The following is a 12012-nucleotide window of genomic DNA, read 5'->3' as shown; positions in this document are numbered from 1 at the left end:
AGTCTATAGCGAAGAAGCCAGTTTACGCCGCAGGAGGCCTCAGTTGGGGAGCCTGTAGCGTCCCGTGTTGTAACGCGTGGCGTGTATCCGGTCGGTTTTTGCTATCCCCGTCACAGGCGATCCAGTTTTGTTTCTGGGGTTTGTGTTGCTCGCGTGGGAAACGGCACCGAACAGACTTGTCTCTTCATTGACCGTTTTAAGTGATTTCAGATTGTAGACGTGCGCGTCGACGAGACCTTTCAGAGATGGGTCTTCAGTCAGTTGCTCTCTGGGTATAGTCCTTTTGCTCTCGACACACCATGAACCAATCGCGGAGAATGCAGGTCAGGGAAGACCGGACCCTCCGACCAGAAGTTGCTACACTGTCGCTAGAGATGAAAAGATAGTACCCGAGGACGAAGGAACCAGAGAAGGCTCCGGAGGCCGCGCTGGTGCCGGTTCGTCTTTGCTCTTCTTGGCTCTTGTTTCGTCTCGCAAGCTCTGTCGGTTCCCCGCTTTCAACTTCGCTCTCACATTTGCTGACCGCCTCTTGCTCCCTTCGCTCAGCTCTCCCGTTCTTTTTCAAATGTCCGCCGAAACTCCCCCTTTCGTGGTGTATTATGCGCGGTGCCGCGGTAGGAGACAGAACGAGACAGCCGGCAGGTCACTTTCTGTGCAGTATCTTCCAATTTCACAGTGCTGACACGTTTGAGGGCGCAAAATACGCCGCAGGAGTTTTTCAAATTTCAGTTAGGTTTAACTGGAAGGTCATAATGTGCGGGAATTGTTTGTTTGCGCTCTGCAGGCAAATGGGGTGCTTTGCATGTGTGTTGCGATTCTTGAAGCATGGTACGCGTCGCGCTGTGTCGCGCTTGCTGCAGTCTGTCGCTCTCTCATGCTCGGTGGATTTTCCAACTTCAGTGCGGCACATTCACTCCGCTTCAGGGGAAGCAACAGGAAGGAACTGGAGGGAGAAGCAAGGAGGAAAAAGCGACTTTGGAATTTTCCCGTACTCACGAAGGAGCCGGCGCCTTTTCGACAAAGGGAAACTAAAAGTGTTTCGCCTGCAGAGTTCTCTGCAACTCAAACCTACCTAAAAGTGGCCTTTGTATTTCCTTCTGGCATACTTTATTTGTCTATTCCCAAGTGTAACCGAGTCAATAAAGTAGACACAAACTGCACGGCTCCCTTTCCCCTGGCGATTGTCTGTCGCTACGTTATCGGAGCGAGATCTGCCACTGGTCGTAAGCGAGTGGTACGTGATTCCAGAGATCGCTCTTCTCTCCTCTCCAAATATATATATATATATGGCGTTTCCTAAATTTCTCCTCTGTTCCTAGCTCGACATTGGGAACGCAGGCGGCCGGTGAGCAGGCGTGGTAGGTTTCCACATCCCGGCAGCACAACAACACTACCGTGCGCGTCTTGCCAAGCGACATAGACAAACAGGGACGGAAGAAAAGGTGTTCTTTCCTGCTTCAATGTCGCAAAAAAACAAAATACTACGCGCCCGTGGAAACCGACTGAAGGCCAACGCAGGAAACGGAAACCGCTTAAACTTTTGGCCGTTCCAATTAAAAAGCAGTGAATGAAACTGGCTTCTCGAAAGTAGCGGCGACTTTAACAGACACGGCCGACCCTCCTTTCCTCTGAAACACACGAGCGTTGTTTCCCTTCAAACTACGAACAGCAGTTTTGTGTTTCCTTTTGAAGTCGCTCCGTAACGCGGCCCGAGTTTTCCGCCACTCCGCTCGAGCCTGCATAAGGGAACACACAATGCGGACAGTCGACCGAAAAGTAGAAATAACTTTCCAGTCCTAACCTTTTCGATCTAAACCATGTGTCCCCCTCCTCTCCGAGAATGAGACCATAGCTGTGAACCCCCCCCCCCCCCTCCCGCGGATCATAGGCTTGCAGGCTTACCTCTTGTTCCGTTCCGGTTCTCCAAAATGGAGCAATATGGAGATCCAAGGACGTGGCAATGACGGGAATATGCAGACCACCTACAGATGCCGGCCCAACTTTCAATGACCTGAACTTCATTTTTTCTACCCTTTCCGCCAGGTGCTCTTGCCCGTTGACTTGTGTATGGTCTGTGGCCTTCGAGGGCTCATACGTAGAATCACCTCTTTGTCCTTCACCAACAAGCAGGGTTCTCGTCGATACCCTGTTGTTGGACAGTAGTTCTTCCTCTTCTTCTCCAAAAAGGCTACGAGCCCAAAGGAGCGTCGATACGCCCGAGGAAGATATCGGCTGAGAAGCGTCACGCGACGAAGAGGTAATCCCCTCTTCGTCCGAAGACGTGGTCCCGTCAGATGGGAGGGAGGCTGCTGAAGGAAAAGTCGAGCTGTCTTCTTTTCCGTATTTTGAAGGTTTGGACGGCTTTGTGGCGTCGTCATTTAGAGACAAATGGGGTGATGAAGGGCAACGCGAGGCTTTGGAACGCTGGAAGAGAGCTTTCACTGCATGCGCGACAATCTGAACCCGCTGACCTTGACCCGAGGTAGCCCCGCATGATACCGCGGTGTCACCTTGGGCATCTTCTGGCGTCGGTGCATTGCTTCCTGTATTTAGCGAGGGGGAGGTATGCTCGAGATATACCGCGAGGCGCTTCTTTTTCGAGGAAGTGGAAGTTCCGTGTTCCGCCATTTTCATAAGAAAGAGCAGGGACAGGTGGATGTTCGTCAGACGGACTGCAAACTGGAAAGTGTTACGGCACCTCCCCTCTTCAACTAGCAGATCCGAAATACGAGGGGAGGGGAAGCACGCAAGAATCTGTCCTTTTGCATGATCAGCCCTCTACACGGATGTGATGGCTGTCTGACTTGGTTCGGTGCCGAGCATGTGGGGAAAGTCTCTGTGTCAGGCGTATGGGAGCCTCTCTGAAACTACACATAGTCGTTGTTCAGAAGTCGATCCTTCAAGAACGAAAGCAATTTCTTAATTTACAAAACATTTAGGTTCAAATGTAGTAACACTCACCACTATGTTTTCAGTTGTCGTGAAGTGATAGGGATAGGTAATTTGTGCACGGGTAAAAGTTGCCCACGACACAACCGGCGACCAACTTACTGTGCTTGACAAACACACAGAGTCAATGGGGCGAAAGACGAGAGGGAAACATGTGCAGATTGGGATGACCTGAGCATCATCGACGCCGAATTCTTCATGTTCCATGGGGCACTGCCCGGCCTGACTTGCTTACATGCCGATAAGTCAGAAGGACTCCAACATCAGCGGAAAAAATCCCTTTGCTTGGACATACATGGATCTTGAAGGTGGTAAAGTCTTCCCCCCCAAGAAACGCTTTTTTGGGGGGGAACAAGTATGCGCATTCAGAAGAACACAGTCTCGACTTTGGCGAAGGAGTGCCGCCAAGATATGCATGTACCGAGACAAGAAAGTCAGGGGCGCTGCGAATTACAGCGCTTCTACATTTCACACAGTATTTGCGGGAAGAAAAGGGTCAGGCGAATCGTAGAAAAATGGAGCTTGTGGACGTCGGCATTGAACTAGGATCACTTCGCGCAAGACGGGGGTTTTGAGACGATCCAGCTTTCTTGCCTCTCCTAATGCCTGCACCCACTCACTTTTGCCCGCGTCGCGAAGCTCGATTCGCTGCATTTCCGGTCATCGGGTAGGCGTTATTCAAAACCGTTTGACTCAGCATGGAAGTCGCAGTTTTCTGGTGACTTTTGGAAGCCGATTCCGTGAGGAAGTTCAGGAAAAGATGAATTTTGCATCATGTCACGTGTCTGCCTTTTTTGAATCGATGTGCGAACTGAGAGGAAATCACTTCCACCGTCTTCAGCTGTATAGAGGTACGGCTCGCAGGCCACAGCCGCTGCGCTCTTCACCCATCGATTTGGTTTGTCGATTGCGACGGTTTCAACGAGTTTTGTTCTCAAAAAATAAGCAGAGGAGAGTTGGTGCATGGGACGCTTCTTTTACGTTCGGAGACGGTAGATTTTGGAGCAAGGCGTTCGTGACAATGTCTTCCTGGTTGGCAAGCTGACGCCCTTGGTGTAGTGACCGCGTCGTCAACTCCAGTATTGATCTCGTATCACCGAAACTTTCGCCGGTGTTTGTCTGTGCAATCTTCATTTCGACCTTGTATATATTTTTTTAAGTGGACTCAGAAGCCAACAACATGGGACTCCATTCGCCTCGGTCCCCGGACGACCCTGTCGTCCAAGTCCTGCGGCGGAACAGCCGCGACATGTGGATGGAATCAATGCTGAAGGAAGATTCACTTCTCCATGATGAGAAAGGGGAGGCTGTGAGTAGAGAAGTGGTTCACAGAGGTACACACGTGTCTACCCGCCCTGCAGACTCCCGCAAAGGCAAGAAACAGGATGGTGGTGTAGTGGAGAAATCCAGCGCCTTAGACGACTCAGCGAAAGTAGTGAAAGGCCAAAGTAAGGAGATGAGGTATTTTCACTCGAGTACTGTGGATAGTTTATCGTCCATTGGAGACGTTAACATAACGAAAGCACCAAGCTTTGGGTCGTCTGCGTCGAATCAGGACGAGGTAGTGCGCGCCTTAAGGACGTGGAGTCGAGGCCAGTGGTCGCTGAACGCGCAGGACTCCATTGATGCTTCCAGTCCGTCGTCACCACAAAATCCACCAATAAGTCCGGTTCTGGACGAGGAATGTGTCAATGATGTAATCAAGGAAGAAGTGGAAAGTACCACGGGTTATAGAGGTTCTTTGCGGCACCGGCGCTAGACCGATACACGTTCTCCGACGCAACTGCAGCAGGTGGGACGACGCCGGGAAAACAACTGTTGCTGTATTACCTCGCGACATGGTGTTGCCGTAGCCATATCGCGGTGGGTAAAATGGAGGGAATTTGATTTTTTTCTCTAAATGGGGACGAACAGCAACATGTTAGAAGAAATCGGCAAACGCTACCTTCAAGGATGCAGGGCATGATCGGGTGCCGACGGCTTTTCTTAATGTCCAGATATTAGAGCTACAAGGGGAAAGTGGGTGATATGATGACGCTCGTCGACTCTGTCAGCCTAAGAAGGCGTTTGCAACGTGTTGTTTTGTGTGGTGTTCCAGGTCGGAACAGCTGTTCTGTAGTAATGGTATGATCGCCAGCTCTACCCCAAAGCACGGATATCCCTATTTTTTCCTGAGAGCGTCTCAGCAAAGAATTTGCTACAACACTATGCAAAGTGTTTCCGTCTGTTCAGGAATACAGGAAGGCCCGGACGGTGGTACGGCGGTTGTAAATGAAGAGTGTAGTTCATCGGCTCGTCTCGATAAGAAAGGCATAGCGGTATCCGTGTGCTAACACAGGGTTTGATGCTCTCGTCAAGTCTCCATTATATCGAGTGTGGTTGTGAAGGTGCACACGTCTTTTCTTCCGAGTTCGTACAAAGCTGTAGCTCGATCTGATCGCAACGCCGGTTCAACTACAACATCCATTACTCTTCTCTGATGAGTGACAGTACAGGCGAGAGCTGCAGAACCACTGGGGCTTCGAAGCCTGTGCGCACCACAGTATAATGCTGCACTGGTGTACAGAAATGGCGTTTTAACATGACCTGCGAAGGCAGTTGCAAAAAATCGCCTGCATACGCGGAACTTCCACGAGTGGGTGTGCATTTCTCGACTGTGAAATTGGTGTCAGTATTTGCGGAGTGTTTTTTTTTAAAAATTCCTGCGAGTGGAATCACTGAAAATTCAAGAAGCTGTATGTGTCGTATCTCGACCGTGTTGTGGCGGATCGCCTCTGGCAGAGAACGCCCACGTGCGCGGTACGTTTCCGGCGTTGTTACCATCGCATGAGGTGGCAGTACCTTTTTGCAGACGAAAAGGACGAGCAAAATTTCTGTCCATAGCACTGTTTTGAGCCAAAGCACATCATGACTAAAAACAGATCTTATTTGATGCGGACGCATCACAGAACGCCCAGCAAGCCGTAAAGCCACCAGAGCATATATTTGTACGAACGTCATGAATTGCTCGCATCACATGTATACCTGATTCCCTAATACCTTTGGTCGCTGAACAAAGAAGCAATATAGAGAAGCAGTGTAGGGTTTGGATAGACGCGAAGGTCGCTAAAGCACGTTGTTAAACAAAAATCACCAGAGGTGCCCACACAGGGAATAGTCACCACCTTTCGGGTGATGGAGAAGGTCTCCTTTCTCTGCTGTCCGGCTGTTCTCTCTCCCTCCGCTGTTTCTTTTCTCGCACCTTCAGACACATTCACGCACACAGATAAAGAGCTTCAGCGTCCATCTCTTGACTACGACGGCAGATAAGAAGGCTGCGATCAGCCATGGCCATGCACTGACAACCGCGGAAGCGCCCAAGAAAGCATAACACGAGAGAGGCTAACGCGGCACACACTTGAGCTCTATCCTTATTCTGTGCACAATGTCGGATGCTCATTAAAACAAACGTCAGCTTCTAGACAGACAAAAAGCTGCATCCTCTGTTCACTATTAACAATAATCGCTTCCAGTGAAAGGGGGTTCTCACGAACAGTGTCAAGTCCCCCTGTACACGTGGGCAGGGAGAGCAGTACACGATGGAGATACCACTGTTTCCTCCTTCGAGTAAAGGTCCACATTTATACATTTACTTACTTCATCTTCGGAGGATGAAGAGTCGCGCCGGCGCTTCTTCGAGGACCGCTTCCTGTAGGAAAACAGGCCACAGCGAAGGCACAGCGTCATGCAGCTGATTAGGCAACGACAATAAGAATACACCCAAAGCTCATACTAGTCATCAACCGAGTGGATCCCACCCAGCTGCCTGAGCCATAATGTTAGCGTCTTTGCACTATGCCACACACTATGGCCGAAAACGATAAGCACCTATCTTGCAGAATGAACATCGTGTATCACCGCACTCAGTCACCAATGTAGACCGAAAGAGTCGCCCATCTCTTCTCTCTTACAGCCCTTCCTGTGCACAAACTGTGCTCAAAGTTTGCTCTATTTGTCAAATATGCGGTGTACTCCGCTGTAGACAAGTGTCATTCGACTGGTGATGATGAGACAGAAAGCGAATGAGGCAAATACATCACGGAAGGGCTTTCAGGCAATCAACCCTGTCAGGAACACCTCTAGCACACGTAAGATTAATGTTGCTCATACAAAGAAATGAAACTCTGCTAGTGTCCTCTCCCTTCCTGAACGGACGCACCTGTCCCTGTCCTCATCCGACTCAGATGATGACGAGGAAGAGGATGACGAAGAGTCACTATCGTCGTCGCTACTGTCACTGCTGCTTGATCTAGATTTGTGCTTCTTGTTTTTCTTGGCCTTCTTCTTGTGTTTCTTTTTCTTCTTCTTGCTATCCTTCTTCTTTTTGCTCTCCTTCTTAGCCTTCCTGAAAGAGACCACCCCACAGACTCCCGAAGGAGCACGCAGCCGCGCACAAACCCGTCAACAAAAAAAACGCCCCTAGTGTGTTTCCTCTTCCCTTCCCCTCCCTACGGCTAGATACGCACCGAGAAGAAACACAGTTTTCTGTACCCCCACAAGTTTCCGTCCAAGTACTAGTCTGATAGGCATGTAAGCGTCCCTGGCCGAAGTTGGCTGCAGGCCTTGGTGATTCGGCAGGGCTAGCTCTGACGCCTCACTTTAAAGCCCCGGGCAAGAAAGATGGAGGCGGCAGGCTGCAAATGATACAGTCAGGGCGATCTTAATGCTAAACAGGCGCACAGAGACCGGAACCAAAATCAAGGGATTCAGTGACTGTAACTCTGCCTACCATAAAAAAAAAAGTCAGTCAACGCATCCGGACTGTGCTGTTTGCTTATCTCCGAGAGGTGCCGACCCCGAAGACTCGCGAAGCGACAATCACATTTTACACACCAAATGGAACAGCAGCTTTTCACACAGCTCACAAACAGATGAGAGTGGCCGGCGTTAGGGAAACATTCAATGACGGAAGAAGCGGGGAAACGCATCCCACACTCACTTTGGCTTTTTCACTTCGGGAGGGCTTGTCTCCATGGATTTCAGCTGCAGAAGAGGATCGGGACCCCACATTGCTTCTGAGTGTTTTTCAAGTGCGGCATTGAACCGTTCGCGGAATCTCGTCAGTTTGCTGGTAATGATCTGGTCATACATGCGGGACATGGTCCCAGCGGAATCTTTCGGTTGACGCCATTCCGGATTGACACCTTGTGGCTGCAGCTGATTCCGGTGCTGCTTACAGTACATTTTTAGCTGCACACAATGTGTACAGAAAAAAAAAGATCAGCTGCGCAGCAGATTTCACGCTCAAAGGAAATTCAAGCCGCTGGAATATCAGCAATCATGACTCACGCATACTGTCTTCAGAAAGATTATCTATCCCATTTGAAACGGCGCCTCTGTGAACGAGATGGCGTGAGAAATATTACTTTCGCTCTCCTCCCTACGAACTAGCTCGTGTTTCACTGCTGAGGCAGACTGGTAGAGGACTGCTCCGCAAAACAAATGTTGGCGTGAAAAACACTCCATGGCGTAGCGAGAAACTTACTGTGCAGTACGGGCAGCTGCCCGTCTTGTTCGGGTCATCTCTTCGGGGCCCCATGTTTTGGTTCACAACAGACTTGCAACTGGGCTGATAATCTCCGGTGAAAGGGGCTGTCGGACCCAGCACATCCGAGGCAGTTTAGAATCGCAAGTAAGGAGCGATTGGAATCCGAGGAGGGTTTGCGCCACAGTGTTCGACAGTTGTCGAAAACAAAAACAAAGAATATACAGAACGGCAGAGCATTACCCCGTCTCTCAAAATCAGCACGACGGTTCACAGGGCAGCGGAAGACCGGCATGGCCCGGGCTTCGCCACCCCGGGAAACGATTGTCACTTGGATACTTATTGCAACATACAAGCGAAAGACAATCACGTAAGATTAGTTTAGATCTCCCTGTACGCGGAAAGTAAAGTTTTTGTAAAGCAATACTTTGAATACCAGCGTACTGTCGAGTATGTCTCGAAAGACGGAAAGAAAAAATTGCACCACGGTTTGGGGACCCCAGAGGTGTTCCGGGTTTTACTCAGCTGGCAAGGAAAGCACACTCTTCCCGCAAAACCAGGAACAATCTGACCTATGTTGTTGGAAGTACAAAAAGAGACTGTTCGCTTCAGTTTCTTGCCGATGTTTGGACCGCTGTGGACAAGGCACTGTCCCAGTCAAGCTTGACCTAACAACAGCCGGGCGCATGCAGTCCCACCAGTCGGCGTTCAAACGCCGAAACAAGCCGACACTAGCAATGGTTCAGAGGTCTTGCCTTGAAATGGCCAGAACGGCTGGTTCGGTGAGTTTTGGTTTAGCACATTTGGCTGTATGCCAGATTTAGTCTTGGATGCTGCACAAAGTCTACCAGAGTAGAAGCACAAAAAGCGGCACGTAAACAGCTCGCAGGTCTCTTTCTGCAGCCCGATGCGGCCTTGTGTTAGAGGCCTTCTAACTTGCTAACCAAGTCAAATTTTGCTTTTTCACATGCATTCCGTACAGGTCACGTCGCTTACACACTCGTCACCACGTTCTTGTCAAGGGTTTGGCTCTTCGTAGAGTACCTTTAGAGGTCCCCATTTTGTACATGACGCCCGGCGGTGCCGCTGTTTTTCGTTGAAAGACCGACTGAGCGCGTCACTGCGAATGAATCTTCGTAGTACAGAGTTGCCGTTTTCTGCTGAGCAACGTCGGAATACGACCACTGTGCTGGTTCATCGACTTGCTCTAGTGGATCTTCACGAGGGGGCAGGCCTCGTTTCACCGATTGCGCAGCTACTAGTTCGGAGTAGAAAAATCACGTGGGACGGTGGTGCGCCCGCTTTGGGAGCAGGGTGAATGCAATACTTGCGTAATACGGTGGCATCGCTGGGAAGGAATCGATGGTTTCGTGGGCACGGTCACGTCGCCACTGTGGACAGCCACAGCTTTGCTCAATTGAGCAGTGTCTCTACACTTCGCAGTTGATGTCGAGCTGTCTCACTGTAGAACGGCTGTGGCCTCATCATCGATTTCTGGAAATAGCCAGGATTGGACTGTTGCTGCCTCCACGGTTTTAAAATCCGTGGAACACAATGAAGCTTCTCGTGACGGGTTTCGTCACTTTGGTAGGGACGGCACAGGCGATGAATCTCCGGCCGAATTTGGGTATCCTCGCAACAGGCGGTCCATACGCAACTATCGTCGATGTACATAAGGGTACGTTTATCTCTGCGATTCGAAGTCGCATTGAATAAAAGCTATGCAAATTCCCAGGGACAGCTTGCCTGCTAGACGAGTCCCGTGCTGGCAGCGAGCTAGTCCCGCCGCAGTGCGGTTGCTCGTTTAAACGTTTGGGTGAGTACATCGCAGCCGTTTACATGTAACAGAGTAAACGATTTCTTTGTACCCCAGCTGCCATGAAAGAGAAGTGCGCAGCACTGTCGTCGACTGCCACGTCACAGGAAGCTGAAGTATGCCCATCGGAGATGGCACATACGGGGAGCTCAACTGAATATACATTTGCTGGTAGGAATGCGCCACCATCCCTTGCGAAATTTGTTGTGTTATGAGGAGCGCCGCCATCCGTAAGTATCTTTCACCCTAATTAATTTGGTAGGCAGCGATATGGCAAATCTCGTCAGCTATTGCTGGAGAGGACCGTACCCATCTGGTAAATATCGCACGCGCCTCACGGTACCCTTGTCTGTGAACTGGTGGTGGTCAACAGGAGTGCAAGAAAAAGTGCCCCAACTCGGAGGAAATTCTACCAGGTAATGGTGAATACTCCAAATCAACGTTGGAGCAAAGAAGAATCCGTGCTTCAGTTACCGAGGACGTGTCTATTCCAGTGTTCCGAGCTGTACGTTGGAGGAACAACTCCATCAGTAGTCATTCCATACGTGTTGCGAGTGCAGGCGATGGACCTCACTGACGTTTTCTACGCGCCAAGTGAAGTGCAACCCGAGATAACTGTAGCCCCCTCGACTCCGCAAGCATATCCTGCAGTCCCCCCCTCACTCTCCATTGCGATGCATCCTGCCTCCACCGAAACAACCTATCCGCTGCGAACCCTTCCGTCCGAGGAGGACTTGGCGACTGTTGCACCCATTTCGCCTCAGCAACTGGATTCAATATCCAGGGCGCATAATGCTGCTATTGAGCAGAATCCATAGGCATAAGCTGAATAACATCCGCTAAGCTTCAAGATCGCGGCGCCGTCACCTCCCTCACGTTCCTGGCTTCATCCGTACAGTCCCCAGCTGGTGATAGCACAGGAACACCGGCTCTTTTCTGGCGATATTGTTTGCATGGGTGCTGTCTCCTCTACATGCAGGGCGAAAATGATGAGACCCCACCGACGGTTTATTCCGGGGAAGGGTGGTCTCTGTTGGCATCATTTGGCACTGAACGGGTGTGAGACTACGATATACTACGATCCAATACCAGCACGCGCCGTAATTGTGTCTTTGGCCGATGTGGAGAATCTAAGCAAAATAACACGGAACTTGCCCTGCCTCATGCCTGTACCTACGGTGTCGGGAAATCTCGTTTCTGCACATTCGCACTAATTGCCAAGGGAAGAAGTAGCCTTCGCGTTCAATGCCTCTTGCCGCGCCCGCATCCTGTTAGCTGAAAAGCGTGTGTACCTCGCCACCTGCGCTATATTGCAACCCTCCGTCATCACGAATGTCGCTCGGACCCAAAACTTGGACAAGCATATGTTCATCATTTGTATTTTCACAGTTTCAGGTCAGTTTCTTCACTCTGTTCCATCTCTACGTACAAGCAACACGTTTCCGTTACTCATACGGGGATTGCCTGTGAGCAACCTGGGCGTTGGACGTGACCCTCTGTTAGTCGAAGTCGACTCTCAACGCGTTTTTTGTACGGTCAACGTAGCATCTAGCACATTCAGTCAACAAATGGAAAACCAAAGATATACCGGCGAACACAATTAGCGACGCGGCTCACGCTCCGTAGCACTGCCCGCAGCGTGGCAATGTGTAGTGCCAGCCTGTCAGCAAAGGCGATGGGTCCCCAAAGAATGTGCCTACTCAGCCCCCGTGCCCCTAGAATA

The 12012-nt window shown here is 50.5% G+C and overlaps 4 protein-coding genes across 4 annotated transcripts; 2 read left to right on the top strand and 2 right to left on the bottom strand.

Moving 5' to 3' along the window:
- Positions 1 to 1659: 1659 nt before the first annotated feature.
- On the bottom strand, positions 1660 to 2634 carry NCLIV_055010 (conserved hypothetical protein; the record flags this gene model as incomplete). The annotated part of the gene is made up of 1 exon (XM_003885055.1): positions 1660 to 2634. One exon carries the CDS (start codon positions 2632 to 2634, stop codon positions 1660 to 1662), a length of 975 nt encoding a protein of 324 aa, XP_003885104.1.
- Positions 2635 to 4129: 1495 nt separating this feature from the next.
- On the top strand, positions 4130 to 4708 carry NCLIV_055000 (conserved hypothetical protein; the record flags this gene model as incomplete). Its single annotated transcript, XM_003885054.1, has 1 exon — positions 4130 to 4708. One exon carries the CDS (start codon positions 4130 to 4132, stop codon positions 4706 to 4708), a length of 579 nt encoding a protein of 192 aa, XP_003885103.1.
- A 2384-nt stretch (positions 4709 to 7092) lies between these two features.
- On the bottom strand, positions 7093 to 8527 carry NCLIV_054990 (conserved hypothetical protein; the record flags this gene model as incomplete). The annotated part of the gene is made up of 3 exons (XM_003885053.1): positions 7093 to 7333; positions 7928 to 8178; positions 8474 to 8527. The coding sequence occupies 3 exons, from the start codon at positions 8525 to 8527 to the stop codon at positions 7093 to 7095; spliced, it is 546 nt and encodes a 181-aa protein (XP_003885102.1).
- A 1500-nt stretch (positions 8528 to 10027) lies between these two features.
- On the top strand, positions 10028 to 11107 carry NCLIV_054980 (conserved hypothetical protein; the record flags this gene model as incomplete). The annotated part of the gene is made up of 8 exons (XM_003885052.1): positions 10028 to 10151; positions 10209 to 10289; positions 10347 to 10405; positions 10465 to 10519; positions 10577 to 10605; positions 10663 to 10705; positions 10760 to 10794; positions 10850 to 11107. The coding sequence occupies 8 exons, from the start codon at positions 10028 to 10030 to the stop codon at positions 11105 to 11107; spliced, it is 684 nt and encodes a 227-aa protein (XP_003885101.1).
- Between the last annotated feature and the right edge of the window lie 905 nt (positions 11108 to 12012).

The sequence above is a fragment of the Neospora caninum genome, chromosome XI, assembly GCF_000208865.1.
Source record: "Neospora caninum Liverpool complete genome, chromosome XI".
Classification (NCBI taxonomy): domain Eukaryota; phylum Apicomplexa; class Conoidasida; order Eucoccidiorida; family Sarcocystidae; genus Neospora; species Neospora caninum.
This window is presented reverse-complemented; position numbering and strand designations above follow the sequence as displayed.